The sequence below is a fragment of the Schistocerca cancellata genome, chromosome 4, assembly GCF_023864275.1.
Source record: "Schistocerca cancellata isolate TAMUIC-IGC-003103 chromosome 4, iqSchCanc2.1, whole genome shotgun sequence".
NCBI classification, from domain to species: domain Eukaryota; kingdom Metazoa; phylum Arthropoda; class Insecta; order Orthoptera; family Acrididae; genus Schistocerca; species Schistocerca cancellata.
Genome location: NC_064629.1, coordinates 869,881,191 through 869,899,978, shown reverse-complemented (window position 1 = coordinate 869,899,978; position 18,788 = coordinate 869,881,191). Strand labels below are relative to the sequence as shown.

Here is an 18,788-nt window from a genome sequence, read left to right as displayed (position 1 = left end):
GGTAAGCGTGTTGTACTGTACCTTAAAGAGTTGTCCCAGGCACACATAGTACCCAAAAGCCGCCTGAATCCTCATAGCCATCGTGCGCGTCAAGGGAAGAAGGTGTGTCAGGTGGCACATCATGGGCGCAAGATAAAGGTTGACGAGTAACACTCGCTGCAACATATCCATCGACCGTAGGGCGTTTAGTCGTACTGCCGTGCGGACTCTGAGTAACAATCTTCGGTAGTTGTCCGCAGCCGTTCTCGCTGTCTCTTTATGAAAGGTGATACCCAAACAGCGGAGGGTTTCCACCGCAGGTAAGGGTCCTTCCGTTCCTGGTTCTAGTCCACGCCCCACATGCATGAATTGTGATTTTCGGTAGTTGACCACACTTCCAGCTGCCATCCCATACGTCTGTAGCCAATCCAGTGCTGTTTGAGTCTCCCTCTCATTCCGTACGAGGAACACAATATCATCCGCGTATGCTCTGCATTTGAATGATAATTGCCGTAGGGAGATCCCGGTAAGACGGCGGCGAAGGCCTGCGAGGCACGGTCCTAAGGCGATCGCATAAAGGAGTATCGACGAGGGGCAACCCTGTCTCACTGATCTTAAGATCTTAAAATACTCAGTTCTCCCTCCGTTGACCACCATCGCTGATCTGGCGCCGTGCAACAACCGCATCACAGCACTGGTCAATAATGGCGAGACACCCATCCTGTTCATCACCGCCGCGAGGTACACATGATCCACGCGATCAAAAGCATGATCGAAATCTACTGCAACCATCGCCCCCCGGAGGCGGCATGCAGCCGCGAGGGCGACGACGTCACGATAGTCTCCCAAGGCTGTGTGGATATTACTGATGCCGCCAAGACAAGTCTGATCGGCATGTATTCGATTCTCCAGCGCCTTTTTGATACGACTTCCCAGGATGCGCATGAAGATCTTGTAGTCACTATTAAGGAGGGTCAAGGGGCGTTAATCACAAGGCCGTTTGCCACCACGGGGCTTCGGTATTGGTATCATGAGCCCTTCCGTGAACTGAATGTGAACCGGTACTTCTTGCCGCAGAAGCTCATTAAACATACATAGCCACATCGGTGTCATAATGGTCACAAAGGCACGGTAAAATTCCAACGGGAATCCGTCTGGACCTGGGGACTTGTTGCAAGCACCTCGTGTAATCGCTTCCTCCAGCTCTTCACACGTAATTTCAGATAACCCGTCCGCTTCCACGTTCACACTCGTCGTGTCTGGGATCTCTTCCAGGACGTTCCCCAGCTCCCTCTGACCCTCCCCGTTGCTCGCATAGAATCTGCTAAAATGGTCCGTGAACGCCTGTGCTATGCCCCTCTGTGTTGTAAAACGACGGCCATCGCCGAGATCGATCTCATGTATTAAATTCCTGCGTCTTCTTCGTCTTTCCTTGATCACATAATGCATCGAGGGAACCTCGTTGGGCAGGAAATCCTGCGACCTCGCGCGTATCATCGTACCTGCCATCCTCTGCGTCGCAAGTTGTACCAGTTTCGCCTTAACTCGGTGGACGGCCGTCTGGCGTTCTGGTGTAGGTGGTTGAGCTAACAGTTCCCGGAGAGCCGTAAAGTAAAACTCAGTGGTCGTGCGCTGCCATTGAGAAACCTCCTTCCCGTAACCTATTAACGTCCTCCGTAAAACTGGCTTCGCGCACTCGATCCACCACTGCAGGACAGAACCGAAAGAATTTCGTCGACGGAGGCAGCCATGCCACGCGTCCTCCACCATGCGTCGGCATTCTGCATCTCGCAGGTGGGAGACGTTCATCTTCCAATTACCCCTCCGTCTCCACACCTGTTGTCTATTAAGGTTAACCGTACAAATATATGCCTCGTGGTCTGTAAACGCCGTCGGCCATATTTCTGCGTCCACCGTCGACATTGCTAACGTCCTTGAAACGTAGATCCGGTCCAAACGGCCCGCGGAGTGGCTAGTAAAAAATGTATATCCTGGTTGGTTGCGATACTTCAGGTCCCATGTATCGACTAATTCCATCCCGTTGGCCAGCTCCCTAAGTTCTTGGCAAGTAGTATAGTTAGGTTGTTGGTCCTTTCTATCGAGCACACAATTAAAATCTCCGCCGAGTATGCAACCATCGTATCGTCCCTGGAACAACGGTGTAACCTCATGGGCGTAAAAATCTGCTCTGTCCCTTCTCTTATCCGAGCCTGACGGTGCGTATATGTTGATCAAACGTATTCCACCTATGGTCACGGCCGTACCACGGGCAGAAGGCAAATATTCTACTTCGTCTGCACGTATCCCTTCCTTTAATAGTATAGCTGTGCCAACGCCCCTCTCGTCACACGGGGAACAGTAAATGTCGTAACCGTAAAAGTCCGAGGGGGGAAGTACCCGAACTTCTTGTAATAGTGCTATGTCTAAATCCGCAGCCTTTATCATGTCACTGAGCATCTTGATTTTTACCGGCGTCCCAATGCTATTGATGTTAACAGACCCTATCCGATAAGCTTGTTGCATGGCTGTCAACGGAGATAGGGCACCGTACGGTCGCTAATTCTTCCGTAAATAGGCTGCTGTCGTACTAACGTCCCCCGCCGTCCTCTCATATGGTCTGCCGTTATTCCGTGCACTCTGCCGGTCTTACACCGGGAGGGTGCGTGGGAGCAGTTCCTCCGGCATCATCTGTTCCCCACGGGGGTGGGTCTTCTGACCAGTCCCCTAGTGTCCCACCGTTGTCGTGCGGTGCAGGTGCCGTAGCCTCCTCAGTAGCCCGTTGCCGTCGATCGAGCGCCTTCGCTGTGTCTGGAGCATCGTCAGCGGTAGGTCGTGCCGCCGTCCCGCTGGCCACCGTTACATCCACGCTAGGCAGTTCTTCTGTATCCATGGTCGTCTGTTCTGTACCCGTAAACTTCTCAGAATTGTCTACTAGATCAGAGTGACGTTCTCCACCGTGAGGCGGCGCTTCCTCCGGCGTTTTGGTGATCGCTGTTTACGTTGCCGGGCCTCGGAATCAGAGGTCAGCATGGTCTCCAGTTGTTCGTGGGGGTCGTCGGAATCATGCGCCGTCGTATGATCGACGTCTTCAAGTGCGTTATCTGAAGGGGCCGCAAGCGGAACCGAAGAGAGGGCGTCCTGTGACTGCTGCAGGCGGTCCACCGCAACGTCGTCTTTCTGTGGCTCGCCACGATCCGCCGCTGTCTGTGTGTTCTGGTACGCGTCTGTCTCGCGGCTCACGTCATCGCGTAATGCGGTGACGTAAGTTATGGGGAGCACAGTCGGATGCGGCGTGAGGGGTGGATCATCCCGTGGCAGCTGTAATAACCTTCGTTGAGCACACTCAGAACGTATGTGTCCCTCCTTCCCACATCCTGAGAACGTCCTTGGTTGTCCGTCGTAAATGACAATCGCCCGACAACCGGCGATGTACAAGTATGACGGGACGTGTTTTCGGAGTTCGATCCATATTTCGCTGACGCCATTGAGGACAGGATACGTCTTGAAACTCGCCCATTTTTCAGCCACGTGGGATAGGACCGTTCCGTAAGGACACAGGGCGTCTGTCACCAATTCTTCTGGCACTTCGAATGGAAGCTCAAAGACGCGGATCGTTCGGAGGCCCATGCCGGCGTGTTCAACTGTTACCGCTCCAACATTCCCGTCCGAATGACAGAAACGAAGTCCTTGTCGGTGTCGAAGTAGTAGTTCGTCACATGCCGCTTCATTTATGAGCTTGACATAGACCACGCTGCTGACTATAGATAAGTGTATTCCAACTAGAACGTCAGGTTCGATTTTCACCTCGTCCCGTAAATAACGTTCGATCTCGTAAGCCTTCGGTCGAGCATATTCGTTAGCAAAACTAAATTTCAGTGTCGATTTGCGGAACGACAAGGCCATGATTCGTTCTATGTATACCGCCACACACCGCTACACACGTAACGTAAACATCTCTCGCGCAGACGTGCGGCAGGGACGTAAACACCGTCCGAACCGCTGCGCCGCCGAAGGCTGACTGATTTGCGCCAAGAAATGGTTCAAATGGCTCTGGGCACTATGGGACTTAACTGCTGAGGTCATTAGTCCCCTAGAACTTAGAACTAGTTAAACCTAACTAACCTAAGGACATCACAAACATCCATGCCCGAGGCAGGATTCGAACCTGCGACCGTAGCGGTCTTGCGGTTCCAGACTGCAGCGCCTTTAACCGCACGGCCACTTCGGCCTGCCACTGAGCTACCAAAGCACGACTCACGGCACGTCTTCACAGATTTTACTTCTGCCAGTACCTCGTCTCGTACCTTCCAAACTCTACAGAAGCTCTCCTGCGAACACAGTTTTAATCTCCCAGGAAGTTTCATATCAGCGCACACTCCGCTGCAGAGTGAAAATCTCATTCTGATGACTGGTGCTGTTTTAAAGCGTTTCTTATGTCAGAACTAAAGGGGTGGCGCAGAGATAAGTCACTGGATTCGCATCCGAGAAGCTAGAAAATCAAATCCCCATCTGGTTATCTATATATCGGTTTCCCACGATTTCCGTAAATCACTTATGGCAAATGAAGAGAGGGTTTCTTTTAAGGAGGGGGGGGGGGCGGGGGTAGGACGTCAAAGGGGCCGACTTGGAGCAGGAGAGGCATCACAGGACATTTTAATTTCCAGTGTCTATACTTTGACAAATAAAGTCATAAAAGTTTGTCACCAGGAAGGATTCAGGATTCACACTCATTTCAGTGGAAGCTCGAAAGCATAACAAAATAATTTTTTTTTTACATGTGAAATTTCATCAGATTTTCACCAGCTTATGGCTGCATTTGTTGCTATAGGTACACTTTTCTTCATAAGTTAGAGAGATTCTTCGATGAATTTGGACAGCATACATACCATACTTACAGGTGTATGAAAATCTAGAATTTATTTAATTTATGAAAAAACGAATGAGATGTTATATTTTAAACTTCATGTTTAGAAAAAAACACAAATTTTATAGTTAATTACCTCAATTTTTACCACAGTTTTTAATAGATGTGTAAAATTCTAGATTTTCATGCACCTTTAAGTATGGTTTGTATGCTGTGCAAAATTAATCGAAGTATATCTCTTACTTACGAAGAAAAGTGTACCTATAGCAACAAATGCTGCCATTAGTAAGTGAAAAAAATGATGAAATTTCACATGTAAATAAAATTATTTCGTTATGTTTTCGAACTCCCACTGCTATGAGTGTGAACTCTGAATCCTTCCTGGTCATGCTGACAAAGTTTTATGAATTTGTTTGTAAAAGTATAGACAATGGAAATTAAAATGTCCTGTGGTGCCTCTCGTGCTCCAAGTCGGCCTGTTTGACGTCCCACCCCCCCTTAAAGGGACACGCAGCTCTATTTCCCCAACACGAGCTTATTTGCCGACTCCGATGACTTCGTCGTCGATGGGACGTTAAAACTTTCTTTCCCTTTCTTCATACCAATGTCCAGAGAACTTGCACTGCCGTCATGGGAAAACCAGGTTGATCAACTTAGGGTAGCCACCCAAAAGGACCTGAAGATACCCACGAGCACCTCGTTGACACGAAAATTCCACCCGAAGTTTGTCTTGCGATGTTACAGTGAGAGGTCGATTGATGCTGAGGCTGGCACAAACCTTGGCTAACTTGTCCTCTGCCTTGGCCAGGATGACCTCGAAGCTCTCGCGATGCGTGAAGACCTTGCGCGACTGGATCTTGCGGTGGAAGGTGCGCTCGAGCAGGGGCCGCGCCACCTGCCGGCCCAGGATGGACGCGATGTCGGCGTGCGCCTGCGAGTCCACCTCCACCTCCTGCAGCAGCGTCTCCCACGTCTGGAACAGCGTGCTGTGGCACGCCGGCCTGCAACACAGAACACACCAGCCCAGCTGCAAATGACTGAAACGACATAGAAAGGAATATCAAATATAAACAGTCTTTGGCTGTATTACCTTAAACACAAATTTCAAAGCCATTACTTGAAATTTGTTTCATATACCACACAAACGGCTGGATTTGAGATTTCCTGTCAGTGAGGTCACAGTTCGTGGTAATTGACGGAAGGTCATCGAGTAAAACAGAAGCGATTTCTGGCGTTACCCAAGGTAGTGTTATGGGCCCTTTGCTGTTCCTTATCTATATAAACGATTTGGGAGACAATATGAACAGTCGAAACTTCCTGGCAGATTAAAACTGTGTGCTGGACCGATACTCGAACTCGGGACCTTTGCCTTTCGCCGGCAAGTGCTCTACCAACTTAGCTACCCAAGCACGACTCACGCCCCGTCCTCACAGCTTTATTTCTGCCAGTACCTCGTCTCCTACCTTCCAAACTTGCTCGCGAAAGGCAAAGGTCCCGAGTTCGAGTCTCGGTCCGGTACACAGTGTTAATATGCCAGGAAGTTTCATATCAGCGCACACTCCGCTGCAGAGTGAAAATCTCAATATGAGCAGTCGTCTTCGTTTGTTTGCAGATGACGCTGTCGTTTATCGACTAATAAAGTCATCAGAAGATCAAAACAAACTGCAAAACGATTTAGAAAAGATATCTGAATGGTGCGAGAAGTGGCAGTTGACCCTAAATAACGAAAAGCGTGAAGTCATCCACATAAGCGCTAAAAGGAACTCGTTAAACTTCGGTTACACGATAAATCAGTCTAATCTAAACGCCATAAATTCGATTAAATACGTAGGTATTACAATTACGAACAACGTAAATTGGAAGGAACACACAGAAAATGTTGTGGGGAAGGCTAACCAAAGACTGTGTTTTATTGGCACAACACTTAGAAAATGTAACAGACCTACTAAGGAGACTGCCTACACTATACTTGTCCGTCCTCTTTTAGAATACTGCTGCGCGGTGTGGGATCCTTACCAGATAGTACTGACGGAGTACATCGAAAAAGTTCAAACAAAAGCAGCACGTTTTGCATTACCGCGAAATATGGGAGAGAGTGTCACAGAAATGATACAGGATTTTGGCTGGACATCATTAAAAGAGAGGCGTTTTTCGTTGCGACGCCGGCCGGAGTGGCAGAGCGGTTCTAGGCGCTACAGTCTGGAACCGCGCGATAGCTGCGGTCGCAGGTTCAAATCCTGCCTCGGGCATGGATGTGTGTGATGTCCTTAGGTTAGTTAGGTTTAAGTAGTTCTAAGTTCTAGGGGACAGATGACCTCAGAAGTTAAGTCCCATAGATGTGTGTTATGTCCTTAGGTTAGTTAGGTTTAAGTAGTTCTAAGTTCTAGGGGACTGATGACCTGAGAAGTTAAGTCCCATAGTGCTCAGAGCCATTTGAACCATTTCGATGCGACGGAATCTTCTCACGAAATTCCAATCACCAACTTTCTCCTCCGAATGCGAAAATATTTTGTTGAAACTGACCTACATAGGGGGGAAACATCACCACTATAAAATAAGGGAAATCAGAGCTCGTACGGAAAGATATAGGTGTTCATTCTTTCCGCGCCTTATACGAGACTGGAGTAATAGAGAATTATGAAGGTGGTTCGATGAACCCTCTGCCAGGCACTTAAATGTGATTTGCAGAGTATCCATTTAGATGCAGATATAGATGTAGAACGTGAGCTTGACCTACTGGCAGAAATCCAACTTTGTCATATACAGAGTGTCCCAGCAGGAATGGTTAATATTCAAGGATATGACAGGAACGATCATTCGCAGCAAAAAAGTTTAGTGACACTTCAGACAAGAAGAGAACAGAAGGTTTCCAGATGTGCTGCTACAGAAGAATGATGAAGATGAAGATTAAACGGCAGATCATATAACCATCGAGAAGGTACTGAACAGATCTGTGGAGAAAAGAAATTTGTCGCATATCTCGACTGAAAGATAGGATCGGCTGATAGGACGCATTCTGAGAGTAGGTGTGGATGGGGGGGGGGGGGGGGGGGATTTTAGAGGGAGATCAAGAGATGAATGCAGTATGTATGTTCTAACGGATGTAGGTTGCCGTAGTTATTCGGAGATGAAGAGGCTTGCACAGGGTAGAGTAGTATGAGATCTGCATCAAAGCAGTCTTCGGACTGTAGACCATAATAGCAAAAGCTTTGAGCAGTTCATCTTCGATACTGTAAAACAAATCTCTTCTACTCTAAGCTCTTCGCTTTCCATACTTTGAGAGGTGGTAGTATGGATCAAATCAAGAATGAAAGTCCGGTAATCGTGGGCTGTAAAGTGCATAACTTAATAGCTTTAAGCACTTGTTCATCCTAGGCAACGGTCTTGCCGCAGTGGATACACCGGTTCCCGTGAGATCACCGAAGTTAAGACCCGTCGGGCGTTGCCAGAACTTGGATGGGTGACCATCCAGGCCGCCATGCGCTGTTGCCATTTTTCGGGGTGTAATCAGCCTCGTGATGCCAATTGAGGAGCTACTCGACCGAATAGTAGCGGCTCCGGTCACAGAAAACCATCATAACGACCGGGAGAGCGGTGTGCTGACCACACGCCCCTCCTGTCCGCATCCTCAACTGAGGATGACACGGCGGTCGGATGGTCCCGATGGGCCACTTGTGGCCTGAAGACGGAGTGCTCTGTGTGTACTTGTTCATCATCGTTGTTTTGAAACACAGTCTTCTGAACAAGTGCACAGGGCTCTTAACGTACGCATTTTAGAGCCCATGTTTTCTTGATAACTTTTTCTTGTTTTGGTCCATACTACCTCCTGCCAAAATATGAAAAGCAAAGAGCTCGCACTCGAAGAGATTTTTTTCATAGTTTCTAAGATGAAGAAGTGTTCATAGCTCGTAAGGTATTCGTTTAAGAGCCGATGATTACTAGACTTTTTGCTTCGAAGTATCGTTCCTGCCATATCACTGCATATGTCTAGTCATATATTAATGTGTATCTTGTTGAATATTAGTGCGTAAGAATGTCTTTCGATTCACAGTTTAGCCAGTATCAGCTGGCTAACTGTAGTGTTTGTTAGTGACAGATAAGAATCGAGTTGTCGAACCAGGGCTAACGCGAAAACGTAACGGGCAGCTGCAACTAGTATCATGGATGGAAGCGGCGAGGCGTTGATGTATGCTACGTATGTGCTGGCTAACTTTCGGTGCCATGTGCTGTAGGACTATGTGCTGTAAAGAATGAATTCTGTGTAACTTTTACGGCAGCCAGAACCGAAAATCTTGGAAATTTGTGGTAAGGTCTTATGGGACCAAACTGCTGAGGTCATCGATCCCTAAGCTTACACACTACTTAATCTAACTTAAACTAACTTACGCTAAGGACGGCACATACACCCATGCCCGAGGGAGGACTCGGACCTCCGACGGGGGTAGCCGCGTGCTACGAGGCGTGACGAGGCGCTTCAGATCGCTCGGCTAACCCGCACGGCCGAGCCGGAACGAACTGCAGCTCGACACATTTGTCTCCGATGATTAGAATAGATGGTAAAAGATGGACGCTTCCGCAGCTCTGTGTGATTTTATAGTCGGTAAATACTTGTACTGTGTATTGTACATACGTCCACGATTAATATTCTAAAAACTAATCCCAGAATTCCTAGCAAGCGTTCTTCCTTCTACTTACCGCTGTGATGATTGGATTCACTCTTACCTTCGTCTGACATACGTCAGCGAAATACGAAACGCCTGTGTTCCAAATCTCTGACGTTCATAGTGAACATTCGTATATCTGAAAATATATTCACGTCTACTATCGTTTATAGGCATTTATCGCTTATATTAGCACATTGATTAGCGAAAATATTTCCAAAAGTGATTTTGAAGTGATTTTGAAACACCACTGCTTTGTACCACGTATGAAACCACGTCTCCGTCTTGTACTAAATATCAAGGAATTACGAATTTTGTATGTATCCGTATTTGTGTATATATTTTAGTGAATGTTATTATTAAATTTGCAGTAACGTGAATTGTCAGAAGCAGAGCGATCTCTTCATAAATATTAAACAGTTTCCAAGAAAGAAGTTTAATTGCCCAGATCGGAGTTGGTACAGGTCCTGATTTCACCATCTACCGATCTGTAAGTATTACAAATATGCTACAAGTTTTATAATTATTATACCCAATTTCGATAAAAATATTAACTCAGTTTTACATATCATCGGATACGTGAATTGCCAGTTTATGGTGATTCCACCGCCATAGACTAAAATAATTTTTACCTCACAGAAAAGACGCTCCCATGCAGCACTACAGACGCTAGAATGGAAGTTACAACTGTATCGGGAAGGCACAGAGGTGTCAAATACATCAGACAGATGTGTGTATGTTCATAACCGGCTCCGTACTGCCCAAAAGCTGTCAAAAGAGCTACATACAATGCAGTATACGACCAGTGCACAGCAGTCTCGTACATAATAACATGTAATGTAGGAACAACGTTAAGCAATATACAAAGTGAACCAACTTGTTCACATCAACAACAAACTTACAGAATTCTTTCAGTATTTATAGAGCATGCTAATTGAAAAATATTTAGTGAAAATAGTATACATTTTCGTTATGTCTGAAAATATAGAATTAGGGGATAATACAATTTGAAAAAAAAAATACAGTGATAGCAGCATACGAGTATACCCGTACATTTTACATACTTATAAAAAGTGTATATTATGTATTGTTATCACAGTATTTTAACTTCAAATTGTATTATCCCTTGTTGTTGGCATATCTTTTCAACTATAACGAAAATGTAATTTATTTTCACAAATTTTTTTTCGATCAGTATGATCGGAAAGAATTACTGCATGCTTTATAATATTACATTAATTTTGTAAGCTAGTTTACTTTGCATATAGCTTAACGTTCTTCCTCCATTAAAAGTTATTATATACGAGACTGCTGCCACCTCGTGGTACTCTAACATTATTTACTTCTTTTGAAAATATCCGGCAGTACAGGGCCCGTTATCTACCTACACAAATCTGGCAGCAGTGGATGTTTTGTATCTGGTGTATTCGGCACCTCTGTGCCTTGCTGATACAGTTATGGAGTTTATTTTAGTGTACGTGATGTTGCATGGGAATGTCTTTTCTGTAAGGTAAACATTATTTTAGTCTATGACGATGGAGTCACTATAAACTTTTTAGCGGTTTCTTTTACATAATATTGTTAGTTTCATGGTTTAACTCCATACTTTCAATGGCCAGATGGCAGTGTGCCACACACAGAAGCCTTTATAATTCACATCTCCGATGGTATGTAAAACTGAGTTAATGTTTCTTCGAAATTGTGTATGATAAATACAAACCTTATAGCATACTTGTAATTCTTGTACATCCGATGATGGCAATATAATTTTACTGAAACTAGTAATCAGGATATTTAACAACAGCGATCTGCGCAACAGAACTTTGTTTTTGGAACATTTTTTACATTATTATATTTATTTCCTTTTGTGTGTTGATCCTGAGAAACATTTTATTTAACCTCACTGGTTCATACAGAGGAAACCTTAGAATCGTAATCGACAGGCAAAGGTGGAAAAAAAGTCCCTCACTACCAGGGAGAGAAAAGCGCAAGAAAGGAAAAGGTGGACGGGCGTGAATGAGCCCACCAACAGTAAGACAGTCAATAATTTGTGGCCAGGCATTGAAGGAGCATCAGTGTGGAGTGGAAGACGATACTAAATTTGTACCATATAAGCCTCAGATGGAAACTGTGGCATGTCGTTGAATAATTAACATTATTTTAACGTTGCCAAGAACACATTTTGTAGCGAAAATTGCATGAAGAGCTCCCGTTGCGTATTACTGTCCACTGCCAAGGCCGCAGCACGTCATCTCTAGGCAGTATAAAGAGTTTTAAAATTAGATCTGTAGTAATGTTTGAATCGGTGGTTTCATTGCATTTGTTTAACAAAAGTATAGAGTTAAACTACGTATTACGCATATATGATTTACATACATCACATTACATGTAGTAGGGTTCTGTTCATAATCCATAACCATTTCCGAGTTATCACAAAAGAGATAATAGGATTTTGAATAGTTAATTACACTAACTGCTAAAGTGATTGAAATAATTTTTCCAGCCTGAGAGATGATGCACTCTTCAACGGCTACATGTGCACTGAAAGTTAAACAACTGCGATAAAAAGTGGTTTGAAATGACATGCTTTCTCTTAAATACGTGTTACAAAAGTAATTTGTTTGTGCCATGCAATACTGGATATGAAAAAAGTTTTAAAAACCACGTTGAATGCCATGACAGTTTTAGGGTCCACGAATTATAAAGACGCTTTGTTGGTCAGTGATTAATCAACTTCCATTCAAGAGTATCGAGTTTCTTATAAAAGTGTCATTGACTATGATAATAGTTTTGTGGTCCTCATTTCTAGACGCTGCGTAGACTAGCGATTATTTAACTTTCATTAAAGAATGTTGTGTTGGATTCTATGTGCTTGTGTGTAGAGAAAGTGCTTTCAAATGTGTAGTAGCGTATAGTAACAGTTTTAAGGTCACCAAATGTCAGATACTGTGTTGATCAGGAATCAATTAATTTTTATTAAACAGTATTGCGTTCACCAAATTCATTGGCTTGTGGGCGCTATAGCTTTATTCATTATTAGTGACAGGCAACATTACAGTCTTAGAAAATGATTGATGCTGATTGTGCGTTCTCGTCCGATTCCATTTTTTTCTGTATTGTGAGAGTAAAGAAAGACAAAAGCTTAGATTTAATTTGTGAAGTTTGAAAGTTATTAATATTTGTTCTGACACTATTTGACCAATTTGGACCGGCGGCGGTTTTCATATATTTTCCCACATACTATTCATATTGCGTGAGGACCCTCAGTTCGAATCCAGTTACTGGTTTATTCTCTCCTTTTAATACGATGTTAAGTCAGGAAACTAAATTCGCAGTCCAAATGCCTTAATTTTTAAATACATAATCACAGCCACTTAATCTGTAGGAGGGGTAACGCTTAGTCCTTTAGCATATAACAAACAACAGAAGTCTGTGTTATATTGGTCTGAGTGTTTGCACACAGTAATTCAAGCAACTGTGTCATAGTTTCTTTCTAATCTTTTCCACAACTACATGTCTCAAAACAGTGCGTATAAGCAAATGTCATTTTCAGCAATAGTTGAAACGCTTTCCTGTGATTTGTGCTGCTCAGGAAAAAACTTTTAAAGTCATCAGATATAAATCTTTGAAAAAAATTGTGTACTACAACAGCTATTTGAAATATAAAATATGATGGTTACCTTCAAGCGATTTTGTACGGATTAGTGGCAAAAGTGCTTTAAATTTATCGCACCCAATTTCCATGTGTGAGATCTGCACGTTGATATGCTCGCACAACTTAGAGTGAAGGCTTTCGTCTTTTAGAAATGAGAATATTGATATATTTATTTCTTCTTTCCTTCGGTAATTGAATGTACAACACGTTACCCACACGATTTGCTCCTTAATAAGTATCAGATCGGTGTACATTTTTCAACAGGGAAAATAATTCTTGACGATGATTAAACCAAGATTGCTTTTATAATGAGGAAATGATGGAGTGTAAATAGCTAGTACCACAGGGAGTTTTCTGTTATCTGATACAATGATGTGCAACTCTTGAAAGAGAAATCTTTGATCACTTACACTATGGTATTAAGTAATATTAAAAAAAGATACTTGGCAGCTCCTTCTGTTCGACAGAAGAAGATTATTTAGGAGCTTGCAGCGTATTTAATGTAACAGATTTATATAGCTACTTCTATCATAAAACTAAATATTATTTTCTTTTGTGTGAATTCCTCTTTTAGAGGGTTCAGCGTTACACAACGACAATTTATAAGATGTAAAGTGTGGCACTCCACGTCGTTATGATAGGTCATGGAAGTGACGTATATTGAATATGTAATGACTCTTAACGATTTTTCTGAGGAATTTGACCCTGACCTGCACTATCATATCGGAAACAGTGTACCTAGGGATGTTTAGGAGTGTGGAAATCTCGCGTACGGACGTATGACACAAGTGACACCCAATCACCTAACCACGTTCGGAAGGCGGCCGGAGTGGCCGGTCGGTTCTAGGCGCTACAGTCTGGAACCGAGCGACCGCTACGGTCGCAGGTTCGAATCCTGCCTCGGGCATGGATGTGTGTGATTTCTTAGGTTAGTTAGGTTTAATTAGTTCTAAGTTCTAGGCGACTGATGACCTCAGAAGTTAAGTCGCATAGTGCTCAGAGCCATTTGAACTTCGTTCGAAGTCCGTGAGTTCCCTGGAGCGCCACAATCTGTTCTCTCACGATATGTAGTGACTACTGAGGCGCTGATACGCAGTACCTGGCAGTAGGTGGCAGCACAAGGCACCTAATATGAAAAAACGTACATTTAAGGGGGTGTCCAGATATTTTTGCAAACATAGTGTAGGTGGAGAAAGGAAAATGTATGTATACATCAGTATTTTAATTTGCTTGCGAAGTATTTAATTGGAAAATGAAAGTCGATACATGAATGAGCTATGTCGTAAATCACCACAGCAGCTAAGGATCAACCAAATAACTGTACGGAACGGTATTTTAGTCTGTGTTAGTCAAAAAGCTACTTGAAATTCGTGGTAATGAATTAACGATTGTGAAATATCAGTATTAAAGAACTTCTAAATTCGCCAGAATTCGTGTAGATTGAGTGCTATATTTAAATAATGACCCATTTCTAGTAATAATTGTCCGTTCCTAGCCGGCCGGGGTGGGCGAGCGGTTCTAGGCGCTACAATCTGGAACCGCGACACCGCTACGGTCGCAGGTTCGAATCCTGCCTCGGGCATGGATGTGTGTGATGTCCTTAGGTTAGTTAGGTTTAAGTAGTTCTAAGTTCTAGGGGACTGATGACCTCAGCAGTTACGTCCCATAGTGCTCAGAGCCATTTGAACCATGTTTTGTCCGTTCCTTTCGAACTCGAACTTTCTCCCAGCGCATCGTTTTCTGGCTGAAGTCCGCTAATTGTGTTGGAAACTTTAAATATGTTGTACTTCTGAGTTGTGTCGACTGTTTTCCTAATTTCTTTGACAAAAACAGTATTTTAGACTTCAGAGAGATTTACGTTAACGCTGAAGGTGAAAAGTGACAGAGTCAAAGTTTTCCGTTTTGTAGCTCCCTCTGCTCACTGTGCCCCGACCGAGTAACCTTAATAAGGCTTTACTCCACATGAGATTCAATAGCAGCGTCAGATAATTAGGCTCACTCCCTGTTAGCGAGCCAGTGATTCAACACCTTCAACGTCCAATCTCACTTAATGAACATCACTATTACAGACTCGTGTAAGCCATGTGTGAAAGAACGCAAGTAGAGAACGCCAGCCCATCCAGGGATTTAATTTCCGGGTAAATCCTCGTTACTTAGGCTGCTGCCCGCTATTTTCTTTAGTCGTGGCAGTAAACATGTCGAACCAATTTACATGCTGAACGCTGTGCAATTTCCGTCTCGCTTCAAACTAAGAATAAACACATCTTGCTTCTCAAGTCTGTAATCTTTAAAAGAACATTCAGGTACATTAGGTGAGTATCAGCTGATGACACATACATAATACAACACAGTGCTCTATCATCATAGTTTGATGGAAAATGAAACATTAATTTTGTTATTTATGCCAGGGACAACAGTTTCAGCGAAGTTTAATTCAGAGTACATCAACACCAGCTTAGAATCGTTATGGCATCCTGAACATCAGCTCTATCGAAACAGAGCTCGATCAATCTGCTCCTGTTCTTAGGTTTACAGTAACTATCTCCCAGTTGTATTCTTTTTGTCATGTCTCTAATTTTGAGACAAATACCTCACAACATACCGTATTTCCAAGTACGTCACTGATGCAGTGGGCCTTAGAAGGCTTTTTCTGATAAGTATCGTGATTGAAAGCTAAATATAGCGAAACTCAGAGAAAAGGAATGGTAGGCAAACGTCGAAATGCTTTTGTTTATGACATTAGTGCTATTAACAAAAATAAGGCAACGGGGAATATAAATGAAAAATCTCGATGTATTTTCTGTCGAAAAGAAGTTACGGTTCCTTACAATTTGAGCAGATGTGGGACGTTAGAGAATTGAACGTCTAGAGTCGATCAAACGATTCAGTTCTGTTTCGCGACGAGTTTGTGTAACCACTGTGACGGAGATCAGTTCAACGACTTTTTATATCTCCAGCAGATAGTTAATGAATTTCAATATATAATTTTAGAGTAGAACCCACTTTCTCGTCCAGAATGCTTCAGAAATAGGTTCTAAAAATGGTTCAAATGGCTCTGAGCACTATGGTACTTAACATCTGAGGTCATCAGTCTCCTAGACCTTAGAACTACTTAAACCTAGCTAACCTAAGGACGTCACACACATCCATGCCCGAAGTAGGATTCGAACTTGCGACCGTAGCGGTCACGCGGTTCCAGACTGTACCGCCTAAAACCGCTCGGCCACCGCGGGCGGCCGGCAAAATAGCTTCTGACATCCATAATTTAGCACAACGCAATGAACGGAATGATGTGGTGTACAATATAATTAGTTCGTATTTTGAAGGCACTAGCGTCAGTTATCCGTCCGCCTATGCTGGTTTATATTTCAAGTTACTTTTTCTGAAGTATTTAAGGCACATTCCGAGATTATTCCTTTGATAAGACCATCATCGATATTTTTACACACCTTTGTTCTTCTCGACACCTGTCGGCTTTACGAACAAAATCTTAGAAATTCGGAATAGAAAAGTCAGTAGAAACCGCCCTGCTTAATGCTTCTACACTCCTAAAGATTGTAGTCAAATAGGTGAAGCTAATAAACGAACATTAAGTACTTTGAGTTACCGTCTTAAGTAAAATACATTTTATTATTTTTTGCCTCAGACCGCTTTCATTAATAGTAACTATCAGATATTTTATTGCTACAAGAAGTTAGCGTTGCCAACAAGTATGAACAGTTATGGCAATGGTCTACATTCACAAGAAAGATTTATCGGTCATGAACACTTCACGTGGAAAAAATGACCGGAACGGAAATTTAAGTTCCTCGCTACCCACACATGAGAGTATGTACAGAATGATACTTAGCGGGATTTGGAAACTTTTATTTCGTTCTAGTTGAATGGAACATCGTGTACGGAATTTCAGTACGTTACGATATCCGGCTTCGGTATCAATTCCTAAAGTTAAATCTACATCTCGATAAAACCAGAAGAATGTCTACATAGCGATAGTATTGAAAAGCATTGCTTGTTTTGTTATATATTCTTAACGAACAGAAAGCGGAACATGGAATTAAAACTATATTTACGTGAATTCATTTCTGTGTGTGTGTGTGTGTGTGTGTGTGTGTGTGTGTGTGTGTGTGTGAATTCCTAAGGGACCAAACTTCTTAGGCTGTCGGTCCCTAGACTTACACACTACTTAAAGTAACTTATACTAAGAACAATACACACACACATGCCCAGCGGAGCGGGCTGCACAGTCCATGACATGACGCCTCAAACCACGCGGCCACTACGCGCGGTAATTCATTTCCGTGTAGAATCAAATATAAACAAAGCAATGAAGGAAAAATATTTCAACCACAAGCAGAAATACAGGCATTTATAAAAATTTAATGCCAACACTACAGTGTATTATTAGAAGCTTTTCTTGAAGACAGAAGCATTCATCTACAAAAATATAAAAAAATAAAAAATATACGTTTAGAATAGAAGGCATAATACGGGAATCATCCTGTGTTCGCATGAACCTTCTTAATATAAAATCAAACAATAAAGTAAGAAGTAAACTACAAATATGGCAAACGCAGACAGAAATATAGGCCATGATTTTATATCATGCTGCAGACTGCGGCATTATTACAAGCAGATCCAATGATAAGTCATATATCGCGTAACTATTCTTTCTCTGAAATCCTTCTTTATTCTTCTTTCTAGTCTTATCCCGTGTCTTCACGGAGTCCGCATGTTATTCTACAATGAAGCGCCAAAGAAACTGATACAGGCATGTGTATTCAAATACAGAGACATGTAAACAGGCAGAATACAGCGCTGCGGTCAGCAACGTTCTCTGGCGCAGTTGTTAGATCGGTTACTGCTGCTACAATTGCAGGTTATCAATGTTTAAGTGAGTTTGAACGTGATGTTTCTGGGGGACGCAGCATCTCCGAGGTAGCGATGAAGTGGGGATTTTCCCGAACGAACATTCCACGAGTGTACCGTATATATCAGGAATCCAAAATCGCTGCGGCTGCAAAAAGATACTGCAAGAACGGGATCAACGACGAACGTGACAAAAGTGCAACCCTTCCGCAAATGATTGCAGATTTCAATGCTGGGCCATCAACAAGTGTCAGCGTGAGAACAATTCAACGAAACATAATCGATTTGGGCTTTCGGAGCCGAAGGCCCATTCGTGTACCCTTGATGACTGCACGACACAAAGCTTTACGCCTCGCCTGTGCCCTTCAACACCGAAACTGGACTGTTGATGACTGGACACATGTTACTTGGTCGGACGAGTCTCGTTTCAAATGCGGATGGACGTGTACGGGTATGTATGCCGGCCACGGTGGCCGAGCGGTTCTAGGCGTTTCAGCACGGAGCTGCGCGACTGCTACTGTCGCAGGTTCGAATCCTGCCTCGGGCATGGATGTGTGTGATGTCCTTAGGTTAGTTAGGTTTAAGTAGTTCTAACTTATAGGGGACTGATGACCTCAGCTGTTAAGTCCCATAGTGCTCAGAGCCATTTAAACCATTTGTGTACGGGTATGGAGACAACCTCATGAGTCCATGGACCATGCATGTTAGCAGGGGACTGTTCAAGCTGGTGGAGGCTCTGTAATGGCGTGGACCATGTGCA

General features: G+C 43.5%; 1 protein-coding gene across 1 annotated transcript in view; it reads right to left on the bottom strand.

Annotated features, from left to right (window-relative positions):
* LOC126184482 (uncharacterized) overlaps positions 1–18,788 on the bottom strand; it is a 1,022,231-nt gene that overhangs the window by 823,644 nt on the left and 179,799 nt on the right. The window contains exon 3 of the mRNA XM_049926873.1: positions 5,622–5,844. Within this exon, the coding sequence (XP_049782830.1) occupies positions 5,622–5,844 (223 nt within the window). The remainder of the gene's footprint in view (positions 1–5,621; positions 5,845–18,788) is intronic.